Here is an 11,472-nt window from a genome sequence, read left to right as displayed (position 1 = left end):
CAGACATGCTGTGATACCTGAGTTTCAGAGCACACACCTCCCGCTGTGGCAGTGAGTTAGCCCACTTCAGGCCAGTGGCAGCTGACTGGTTATTTGAGAGTAGATGTAAAGTTACCCGACATTAGTTTCAGTTTGTGGCTCCGCCTCCATCAGAGGCGTGCAGAGAGAGATGTGCTTGCCTTTCTCTGAGCCTCGCTCGCCCAGCAGCAGTCTTGTTCAGTCCACTCAGCAGCCTTAAAAACCAAACCAGTTCAGAAGTTCGACACAAAAGGGTCCAAAAGGCTGAACCTGTGAACTTTATTTATTTGACAAGAGGAATAAATATTTCTGAACCTGAATGTGGTGTTTACTTTCTCTCCATCTCCTTTCTTCTGAGAGCTGTCCTTCACTGGCTGCATGTCTTTATTTCACACCACAAACACACAAAAGCTCAACAACAAAACACGTGAAGTGTTACAAATCTTACAAAAGCAGTAAATCTGTTAGAAGTGTGGAGCTGAAGCTCGTCCCGAGCCGTGCAGGACGCTGATGGGTGTGGGAACGGTGATCGATACCCAACCTTGAAGTCTCCAAAAGTTGATTCTGTTCATCCTGACGTAGCGTTTTCTGGGAGAAACCTTTCATCATCATCAGGTGACGTCTTCAGTCTCAGCTGACTGCAGGTTTCAATCTCATGAACAGACATTTGCATAATGACTGAAACCAGCCCAGTGAAGGAACAATGAGCTGGGAGGTCAGCTCCTTAATCTTAATTATGCAAATTCTCATGACCATTGATCAACAACCACTGATCAAAGCTCACTGATCAATAACCACTGATCAAAACCCACTGATCAATAACCATGAGTCCCATTCACAGAGTTGGGGAATGGCTGCAATCACAGCATGTATGATGGAGACAGATGTACCCTTAGGCCCCCTCCTCGATTCAGAGATGGTCTTTCCCTTTTCATGTTAATGGCCTACACATACATACACATAATAAGTACACATACGGATCAGTATCTAAGGTTTGACTCTCATCATCCACTGGAGCACAAACTGGGTACATCTGTCTCCATCTCACATGCTGTGATTGCAGCCATTCCCCAACTCTGTGAATGGGACTCATGGTTACTGATCAGTGGGTTTTGGTCAGTGGTCTTTGATCAATGAGCTTTGATCAGTGGTTGTTGATCAATGGTCATGAGAATTTGCATAATTAAGATGAAGGAACTGACCTCCCAGCCCATTGTTCCTTCAGTGGGCTGGTTTCAGTCATTATGCAAATGTCCTGTTTCTAAGATTGAAACCTGCAGTCAGCTGAGACTGAAGACGTCACCTGATGATGACGAAACGTTTCTCCCAGAAAACGCTACGTCCAGACGAACAGAATCAACTTTTGGAGATTTACTTTCCTGGATGATTGAGATGCATCAAGACCAACCTTGAAGTGATTTTCAGATGTGGTATACGACGCGTGGCGTGATTGGCTGCCTGGTTACTGATTAAATCAGTGTCGTTCCCACACGTGTGGCTTCTTCAGCAACTCTTCCTCTTTTTCTCACAAAGTAAAAAGAGGAAAAATTTTGATGAGGAGCTTTTCAAGGATTAAAGAAAATGATCTGCTAGTTCCTTTCAGAAATACCTACAGCCCTCCATTAACACTGAATGCTTTCTTCAAAGTGACTAATAAGTCGTTTGGGTCGTTTCTGCCTAAGAATCCTTTCAGTTTAGTTTCAGTTTCATGCTCCAAGACGTCAGGCGATGAACAGCGACGTGTCCAGGACAGCTGACAGACTTCAAGAGTGTAAGGAAGTCTGCCAAATGCAGATAACCCCAGAGTCACCACTGAGAGTTCACACACGCTCTAATATCTTTCTTCTGAAATAAAATGAACAAAGGTTGAGCAAAGCAAAGTTTGGAGAACCAATAACCAGGATCAATCAGCTGATTTCAGTATGTGTGCAGGAGGAGGAAGATAACGGCTCCGTCTGCAGCGTGAGCATGGATGTTACTTTTCTTATTATTGAGGACGAGAGCGTGATGGTGAAGTGTAACCTGCTGCTAACAGACAGCATGCTAACACCATGTTTGCTCTGTGCTCAGACCTGAATGTGAGACACAGATCACACGTGTGTGTCCTCAAACCAGCAGCTGGCTTTGTTGTTTCAGGTCGTTTTAGGGAGAAATGTTAAAGTAGTGTAATGAGCAGCATAATGAACTCCTTCCTACTGGGATTAGTTGATGTGCTGGGAATCCCAGCTGACCTGTCAACACTGACAGTGTAGGTGGTAACCAGTACGCTGCTGCGGATCATCTTTATCAAACCTTATGTGGCTCCAGATGAATTTTTAATGAAGCATTTTGTGCATCTCCGTCTTTTAAAAAGCTGCAGAGGTCTTCTCCACTGAAGATATTTGAACACATTATTAAATTGTTGCTTTTAAAACACATCTGGACAGATGTTCACTGCTAATATGTCGCTAACATTAGCAACGAAAATGGTTTTCTAACCTTTTTCAAACAAAAATGACTCCCACACATTTACAGTAAAAGAAAACTTCAAATACATTTAGACTGGAAACAGGCCAGCTTTATGCTAGTGCCCACTGTGTTTCCTATAGTAATGATGTGCACTGTTCTCCTGTTTAACTCTGACCTGCTGCAGTATTTCACAGCAGAAACATGTGGACTAAACAGATGTGCAGATGATGGCCACGTTTAACTGGCTTTGCTATCAGCGAACCCTGCAGCGTCCCAGCACAGACGTGTCTGTGATTACCTGCAGCACTGAGGCTGCTCGTTGTCTTTGTGAGTGTGTGAATAAATACAAAGCTGACTTCATGAAAAGAACTGTTTCCAATTTAATTCACTACCTGGATTATCTTCATTGAAATACTCGAAACATTCATCACAACATCATATTCATACCGCGAGAAGCAGCAACATTGTAGCTGTGGGAAAAGTCCAACATCGTGAGATTCAAATGTTTGTGTTTACAGCCAAACACGTGATTTTCTGGGACTGTTTGGGGCGATCGGCTGGGGGACCAAAAATTAAGGACACATAGTGATGAACTGTGTTGTGTAGAAACCTGTAAGGCAGGGGTCTCAAACTGAAGTGGGCTGCGGACCACTGTGGTCTCATTGGACGGCCACTTTAGTGTTTCAGGAGCACGAAACAAACAAACAAAGTGTTTGTTTGTTTGTTTACATTTCAAATGTTGCATAAGAAGATAAAACTGACTCTTCACTAACTGGAGCCTTTGGTCCTCTCTGCTCGTGCAGACACGTGGCACACTTCAACGGCCGAACCGCATCATATTTCTTCACGTCACCTACGAGTGGCCCCGCGAGTTTGAGACCCCTGCTGTAAGACATTCTTTATGTTCTACAGTGACAATAACAAACACAATAACCGAACCGTGTCAAAGTGCAGAGTGATGCTGTACACAGAGCAGCGGACTCATGGATAAGGGCGGAGCTCCCCGGCAGCGGTGGTCAGGCGCTGTTCGTCACTGTTGGGATGCACGGTGAAGCTGCTGTGGCGGCTGCCCCAGTCGTAGCAGTCAGAGGAGAGGCTGTCAGAGAAAATATGGCAGTCAGGACCAAGCCTGTGAAAATGCTTCAGGTTTTCGTCAGGTCAACTCTGCTCCCTCGTAATCAGACCCATTGTCCTTCAGAGGCTTGTACAACTTTAATGGAGCAAATATTGTATATCTGGACACAGGCAAAGGCACACAGCTGACTGTTTAAGGTCAGGGTTCAAGTTATACACTCGCCAGCTCCATAACGCAGCTACAGGAGCCGCTCTGTCACAGACCTGTGTCAGAGGAGCTCTCCAGTAAGGAGTAGGGATGGGTACCGGTATCCGGTGCCATGATGGCACATGGTTCTGTCATAAACGGTAGTAACCAGACCGAAAAGCAGCACACATTTCACTGCTTTATTTCGGTGCTTTTTTTTCCTGACTGTGATACACTTTAGATTCTAGCCAATCATTTTACGTTTCGAGGATAGTAGGCGGGCCCAGGTACGTACGTTCTTTTAGAGCAGAGCTACAGATTAAAAATGCCCAAGGCGAAGCGGTCAAAGTCTGGCTGTACTTCACAGCAAAAGATGCAAACTCAGCAGCTGCAACAAGTGCTTTAAGCTGATACTGTGATGCTGTCAAAGGAGGTAACACCTCGAATCTGATGAAACACCTGGCGACGCATAGCGTTTTTTTAAAAGCCGAGAAATGCGCCGTATTTGATAGCTTGCTGCGAGACCTCACACCGAGCACATCTACTGCGGGTGTGGTGCCTGTTATCGACCCGGAGTTAGCAACATCCCCCAAAAACCCGAAGAGTAGAGTCCTGGCCCCTAGCCCTGCCAGTGTAGCAGAAATGATGAGGATGATGATGCAGCAGCCGTTCTTCTCTGCGTGAGTAGCTTAATGTTGTTCGTGTGTAATTTACGTTGAGTAGGCTAACCACGTTATTACATTAATGCATGTAAGGTGAACTAGCAAACACCATCATAGCTACATGCAGCTGTCTTCTTGTTTGATGGCAGATGCTCCCTTCACCCTGGACAAAAAGGCTAAAATGACCAAAGAAAAAGTGGAAAACAGCTAAACATGAGAGGTTTTTGGACAAAGTTTGTGTTCTTCATTCTTTAAGCACCGGTTTGAGCACCGTTTAAGCACCGGCACCGTTTCAAAAGTACCGGTTTGGCACCGGTATCGGATAAAACCTAAACGATACCCATCCCCAGTAAGGAGATCCTAAAAGGTTGATTCTGTTCATCTGAACGTTTCAGTGGGAGAAACGTGACTTCCTCGGTCGTTTCATTACACCCACTGAAAACACTACGTGCAGGAGTCGACCTTCACTATCTCTACTATTTGCACGCCCACCATTACACCTGCCTCATGGTCATTCAGCCATAAATGAAGCCGTCCAACAACCAGGCCTCTGTCCTGCCTGAAGCTACATGCAGGTGATGGTGAACCTGTCCCAGTGTCTGTTGCAGGGCTACCACAGAGAGACAGACAACCACTCACACTCATTCATACCTATGGGCGATTCAGAATCACCAGTTAACCCAGCCACAGGCATCCATAAGTACCAGTGACATTGTAAAGTCAGAAATGATGTTCACACCTCGCTGAGGCGTTCTGGGGAGGAATGCTCCACGCCAAGTCGTCATCGCTGTCATAGCGGCGAGGATTGTCAAAGAAATATCCTCTGGAGGAGAGAACGTGGTTGGGGATTCCCGCGGTGCTCTGTTGGAGCAAATATATCAGAGCAGCAGTCAGACAGTGATATCGTTAACGTAGAGAGAAAAACTTCATGAAGCTGCAGGAGCACTGACCCGATCCTGAGGCGGCCGTCTCACCCTGAAGAAGAACACAACCAGTGAGGTGGGCAGCAGCTCCCACACGAACAGGATCACCCCGAAGACGATGTAACCGGCGTCTCCCAGAGAGGACCGCAAGTCTGCCTGAGGACGCACACACAGGTCAGACACAGCTTTCCAAACCTGCTGACGTGCAGCGGCACACTGGTCTGTGCATGTTTCCACACACACAACATGGCACATTCAGTGTGTCCGTGTGGTCTCACACTCCCACAGTGAGGGACGGCACCCGTCAGGTCAGGTATGGGTTTGATTGAATAAACATGTATGGAGCTCTATCAGGACCTCTGCCCCGTCCTAGCTACATGAGAGTGACATAAGAAGCTGCTGTTAAAGCTGGATGGAGCTCTAACCTGGTCGGAGACGTTGTACCAGTCATAGTCAAAGGAGTTGATGGTCTCGATGTCAGCGAGGGCGAGCACCACCAGGTTGTAACAGGCTCGTGATGCGTATAACAACACCACCGTGATGCCGATCAGGGTCACCTGACACACGGACGTTCCCTACACACGGAGACATCAGTTTATTCAATTTTGTGCAGCGTGATCTCTCGTTCCTCACAGTTTAGCACATGTTGTCAATGAGACTCTACCTTCGACTCCAGGTAGATGTTGGCCAGTGACATCTTGGCCACCTTGTAGAGGCAGACGGACAGCGAGATGGCGCAGAGCACGAACAAGCTGTCGTTAACGGTCACCCTCACCAGAACGATGGTCTTCACGTCGGCAGCGGTCATCTTGACCATCAGGGCGCAGATCAGATTAACCACCAGAAAAATGAGGCTGACGCAAAGGAAGACCAGGTACAGAGGAAGTCTGGGAGAGGGGAGACAGCGCTGTGGATTCTGGAAAAGCTCGGAAAACACCACTTCCTGCTTTGACAACCTTCGATTTCACAAGTTAGTCAAGTTACCTGTACTTCAGGAGGGCTGGTGCGTACTTGGACTTTGCCTTAAAGTAAACCTGTGAGGAAGAAGCAGAGACAGATTATTCGCTCGCACCTCTGAGGTGATCTGATGGACACATGTAGTCCAACAGCCGGCCTCCTCAATGACTGCTGGCCAGTCAGGACTCTGTTCTCCTTTTGTTAATGCAGGCTCCAGGTCTATTCAAAGGAACACTTTGGATCTTCCTGAGAAGCATCTCAGGGTTGCTTTACCTCCACGACCAGGAAGCAGGAAGCTTTATTTTGTCAGATTATCAGCTCATAAATGAAACAGCACTATAATATAAGCTTATTAACATGCTTCACTGCCAAAGATCAACAGTTTCCCCCCAACAGCTCCAGGTTTCACTACCTACGGCTGAACAACGAGTCACAAGTTAATCTCAGTCGCACTTGGATCACTTCTAAAACAACAACTGCACATTTACAGCACACAGACTTTTGTCTGAGCGTCACTCTGTCCACACAGCTTCATCTGTCATGTGTTCAGCATGCAAGCATTACAAACTGTGTGTGCTGCCTCAGAGCCTGCAGCAGCTCATCTCCTGAAGGTACCCGCATTAAGGAGATAATAGACTGTAGTAAAATAACCGGTGTCATCTTTCTCACAGACCAGCGCTGCTGAGTCTCCTCTCATGTGAAAACTCTGTTTCCTGGTCTAGTTGAGCAGCTGCTGTCGATGAATATGAGTGAAGAGGCAGCTGCACTCATCAGAGCTGATCAGTGACAGATGTCACGACAGTAAGCAGTGTTCGCTCTTATATGAAGGCAGCAAGTACAGAAAAGTCCAAATGTGGTTTCAAGCTTTGTTTGCCTGACACAACCACCCCAAACACTGTAGATAAAAGATGGAAGTTGGTTCAGGAAGCCTCAGTGTTAGCTCTACTTTTACTATTTGCAGTTACTAATACCAGCAAGATGCTGATATCAGGAGTGCAGAAGCTCTAACCTGGTCGGAGACGCTGTACCAGTCAAAGTCAAAGGAGCTGATGGTCTCGATGTCAGCGAGGGCGAGCACCACCAGGTTGTAACAGGCTCGTGATGCGTATAGCAACACCACCGTGATGCAGGGTCACCACAGACATACTAATCAGTACTAAGTACCAGACACTTTCACTAAAACTGAAATACAAACTTGTTGGACTTCAAGCTCAGTCAGCGAGGGTGACTGTATTGGCTCCAGCTCTATGTGCTATTGGGCGTCCACCTACACACTGAAGCCTCCTAACATCAAACCTTTATGCAGTACAGAGGAAACGATCCACAGAGGCCAAAGCTACCGTAAACATGTTCATGGCACACTGACTCGCTTTTAGAGTCAGCCTCAAGTGGCCGTTTCAAGAACTGCAGTGTGTTGTACTTCATTCTTCAGCCCCACAGATTCCTGAGTACACAGAACCCCCCCACTGTAATTCAGACTGGCTTTTACTGGGCCACTGTCTGCCACTGGGACTAGTGAAGGTGGGAACCTGCTTATTTAATCATTCATGTTCTTACCATCAGGGGCCACAGATGGCAGCACATCAACAAGAAATGAAAGGATACCTCAGATTTGTTGCAGATTAACCCGTGTGGGACTAAAGCCTGCCACAGTCTGAGCCCTGTTAGCCGTTCCCAGAGCCACCGGTCTCTGCTACGGCAGTAACAGCAGCAGAAGCCCGCTCACCTGTGCACAGTAGAGGTTCATGAGACTGAGCGTGAAGAACTGCAGGCAGACGGGGAAGCAGTACAGAAGCCAGAAGGCAAAGGGTCCAAGTGCATTGGCGGTCACACAGTCTCTGAAATAGAAGGAGAAGAGAAGGGCGCGCAGGGCGGCCCACAGCAGACACAGGAACAGGAAGGCCGTCTGGTAGCTGAAGCGCTTGTGCCGGTACCGCAGCACCAGCCACAGCTGGGCATAGACGAAGGCAAAGAGCAGTGAGTAGAAGACGGTGTAGGCGATGGTCAGACCCAGCTTCACATAGGGGGGAATGGCCGGTGTGATGGTTGGAGGGGGAGGTAGGTGGGAGGTGTTACCGGCATTCTGCTGCTGCTCTTGTGCCGGGTCCATCGCCTCCCCATTCATCTCCTCTGTGTGCCAGTAGCAGAGGGAGGGAGGGAGTAGGTTAAAGATGGAGCAGCACGCTTCCTCCTCAGGGTGAAGTAAAAAGGAGAAACCTCTCTGTTGCAGTCAGATGAATCCTGCGTGTCCGTCCATCCATTCTCATCCAGGGATGCCGTCTGACTCACAGTGAAGAGAAGAACACAGAGAGACACCTCCCCTCTTTTCGCCGGTGCCTGGTAGTACACTATTGGTAGTTGTTGGTCACATGACACTGCTGTGCACCAGGTGATTGGCTTAGCAGGAGGAGGGATGCTGCAGGGAGGAAACTGGAGAGATGGATCTGGAAGGAGAGAGGGGTAAGCTGGAATCTGTGGTCCCCCTCACACACACACACACACACACACACACACACACACACACACACACACACACACACAGACACACACACACACACCAACCGTGTCACAGCAGCGTCACACAGACAGACTGATGCTGGTTTACACCCATGTCTGTATAAAGAGATGAGGGAGTGAATCAGTGTGCACGGAGATGAATGAGGTATCCAGTTATTACCCGACTGATGCTGTGATGCAGACTTTATTTTAATAAAATGAATATCACATCTCTATTGTTGTTAATAACTGATTTTTAAAAAAAGAAATCAAAGCATGCTTCAATAAAAAACAGTTGAAATTTGACTAACGTGCTTATTTTCATGTGACTCTCTGAACAGTGTAGCAGACTTACAGCTTAAAGAACTCTCTAATCGCACTTTTTATAACCTTATTATAACTAAGTGTTATAATAAACTGAATATAAATGGTCTCCGTTTTTGTAAAGAGTAACAGTTCACAATATTTCAGTTGTGTGATTGATATGGTGCATGCACTGCACACTCACAGAAATGCTGGTTTGATTAACATTCGAACAACCCTGAGTAAGAACAGCAGCCAGCAGGCATTCATCATGGCAGCAGTCGTGGTCATGATGGTCTATGAAGACACTGTGCTTCGCCACATTTACACATCCAGAAGCATCAAAAACGACAAATGTAACAAAAAGAAGGCTACAACAAACTGAATGTGTGTGACGTACTGTGACATTTTAACATGGTTACAGTAGAATGAAGTCAAAAGCTGAGGCTGAAACCTTTAAAGGTATCTGCAGAGATCCAGCAGGATAAGCACGGTAAATTCATATTTACTGATCATGACAGCATGAATTCATTCACTAGTACAGATGTGATCATTCCCTTCGTCTCGGGCTGCTCTGTGGTTCGAATAAACGGTATCGACTTTGCTATCAGTCCAGGCCTAATGCAGACCTCCTCCTCATGTCTTTGCAAAATTTTCTTGTGTGCTGTTACATAACAGGCAGGTTGTTAGATAACAGGAGGCGCTGTGAAGCTGGTCTCACCTCACCACACTGACGACAAGCCAGGCTCCTCCCACATCTCTATTTTTATTCACTGCTGTAAGGCGATGGACTTGAAGAAATAGTAGAAATATGCCGTTACATCGTGCTTTGGCCTTTTTAGCACAATCCCATCAGCCCAGTTCACATTGTGTCAGTAACATACTCCACGCCCTTGCTTCTATTATATCACAGCGTCTGTCTGTCAGCAGTGTTTTCTACTGTTCGCCAACAGTCAGTCCCTGATTGATCTTTATTTTATTTTAAGTTATTACAAACTAGACAGACTTGACTGGGAGAAAGAAAGTTAGAGGGAAAGAGGGACAGAGAGAAAAGACACTAAAAATCAGCTGGATCACCTGTTGGAAGAAAAGAAAAGAAAACCAGCAAAAGAGAACGACACGGTAGAGAGACCACAGCAACAACCTAGATAAGTACAAGTAACAGTAAATATGTTACTGAGCAGCACGGAAGATCGACAACACACGATGTGCTTTGAGGCAGCAGCCAAGGACGACAATGTGTGTCTGAACACCCGTGTGTACACCTGTGTATTCAAAAGGCTTCTCCATGTAACTATCTGCTCAAGCAGCGGTCCCAACCCCCGGGACGTGAGTCATTTGGTACCAGGACGCGAGAGTTGAGGCTCGGGTGTGAAATTTATGGTTTCTGGGGGTTTTATCATTTTTATCATTAACTCTGTTTTCCTGGGTCTTTTTCCGTGTGTTATGAATAAATCTTCTTGTTTTGGTACTGGTTTTATTTTGTTGTATTTATCTGCGACACCTTAAAGGCCAGTCAAAAAACTGTTGGGGACCGCTGCACTAGAGGGTGTGGGGAACCATAGCTCCATCCCCCAGGAACGACATAAAGCAGGCATGGAGGAGGTCCAGGCCCCAGCCATCCAGAGGCCACAGCAGAAGCCACAGGGGGCTGTGGTAACATGCCTGCAGGCCCTGCCAGCACCCACGCCAGTGCGGACCGAGCCCCGGGCCCAGAGGTCCGAGGGCCCCCCAACCCCCAGAAGGAGCCCGACTGAGCCATGAGTGCCAGGCCCTGTCAAGCCCCCGGGAGTAAGCCAGTACATACATGAGCACCCAGCCCCAGACACTGAGAACATGCCTTATACCCCCAGGTCCAGGTGCCATCGTCCCCAGAGGGGCAATCAAACCGGGGTCCACAGCAGTAGCACCGCCAACCCCCATAGAGCCCGGGGCGGCCCACCCGACCACGCCAGAGAGGAAACCACACCTACCCCATCATCCAATCACCTCCCAGACTACATAAGACAATAGACACCCAGGTTGAGTTCATTCACCACCTTTCCTATATATCGCCCCCACCTGCAGAATGAAGTCCTGGAGAGCAGAGAACTTCTGCAAGGATGTAACAGCATCCCCACCAGTTGAACACCCCCCCAATTACACCGATGCACCAGGGGACCCCTGAGAGCCCAGGCCCGTTCTGGCGGGGGGGGGGGCACCACCAGAACCCCAAGCCCACCCTGGACCCACCCAGGGGCAGCTAGGCTACCAGGCCAGCTGCTGATGGACCCTCCCCCTGCTGGGGGAGGGTCCATCAGGAAAACACCATCCAAGAGCCACCAGGGCCCCAACCAGTTCATGACCCCGGGTTGAACCCTCCAGGAAAAACGTCCCTAGGGAATCCCCAGACACCCAAAGCCTG

At 47.8% G+C, this 11,472-nt stretch overlaps 1 protein-coding gene across 1 annotated transcript; it reads right to left on the bottom strand.

The window, feature by feature from the left end:
* Positions 1 to 2,839: 2,839 nt before the first annotated feature.
* On the bottom strand, positions 2,840 to 9,059 carry gpr137bb (G protein-coupled receptor 137Bb). Its single transcript, XM_087845891.1, has 7 exons — positions 7,996 to 9,059; positions 6,297 to 6,346; positions 5,977 to 6,199; positions 5,738 to 5,887; positions 5,340 to 5,468; positions 5,129 to 5,250; positions 2,840 to 3,562 (listed from the first exon to the last, which is right to left on the bottom strand). Exons 1-7 carry the CDS (start codon positions 8,392 to 8,394, stop codon positions 3,448 to 3,450), a joined length of 1,188 nt encoding a protein of 395 aa, XP_087702017.1. The 5' UTR covers positions 8,395 to 9,059; the 3' UTR covers positions 2,840 to 3,447.
* Between the last annotated feature and the right edge of the window lie 2,413 nt (positions 9,060 to 11,472).

This window comes from Neolamprologus brichardi, chromosome 9 (assembly GCF_056152115.1).
Source record: "Neolamprologus brichardi isolate AB-2024 chromosome 9, ASM5615211v1, whole genome shotgun sequence".
Classification (NCBI taxonomy): domain Eukaryota; kingdom Metazoa; phylum Chordata; class Actinopteri; order Cichliformes; family Cichlidae; genus Neolamprologus; species Neolamprologus brichardi.
This window is presented reverse-complemented; position numbering and strand designations above follow the sequence as displayed.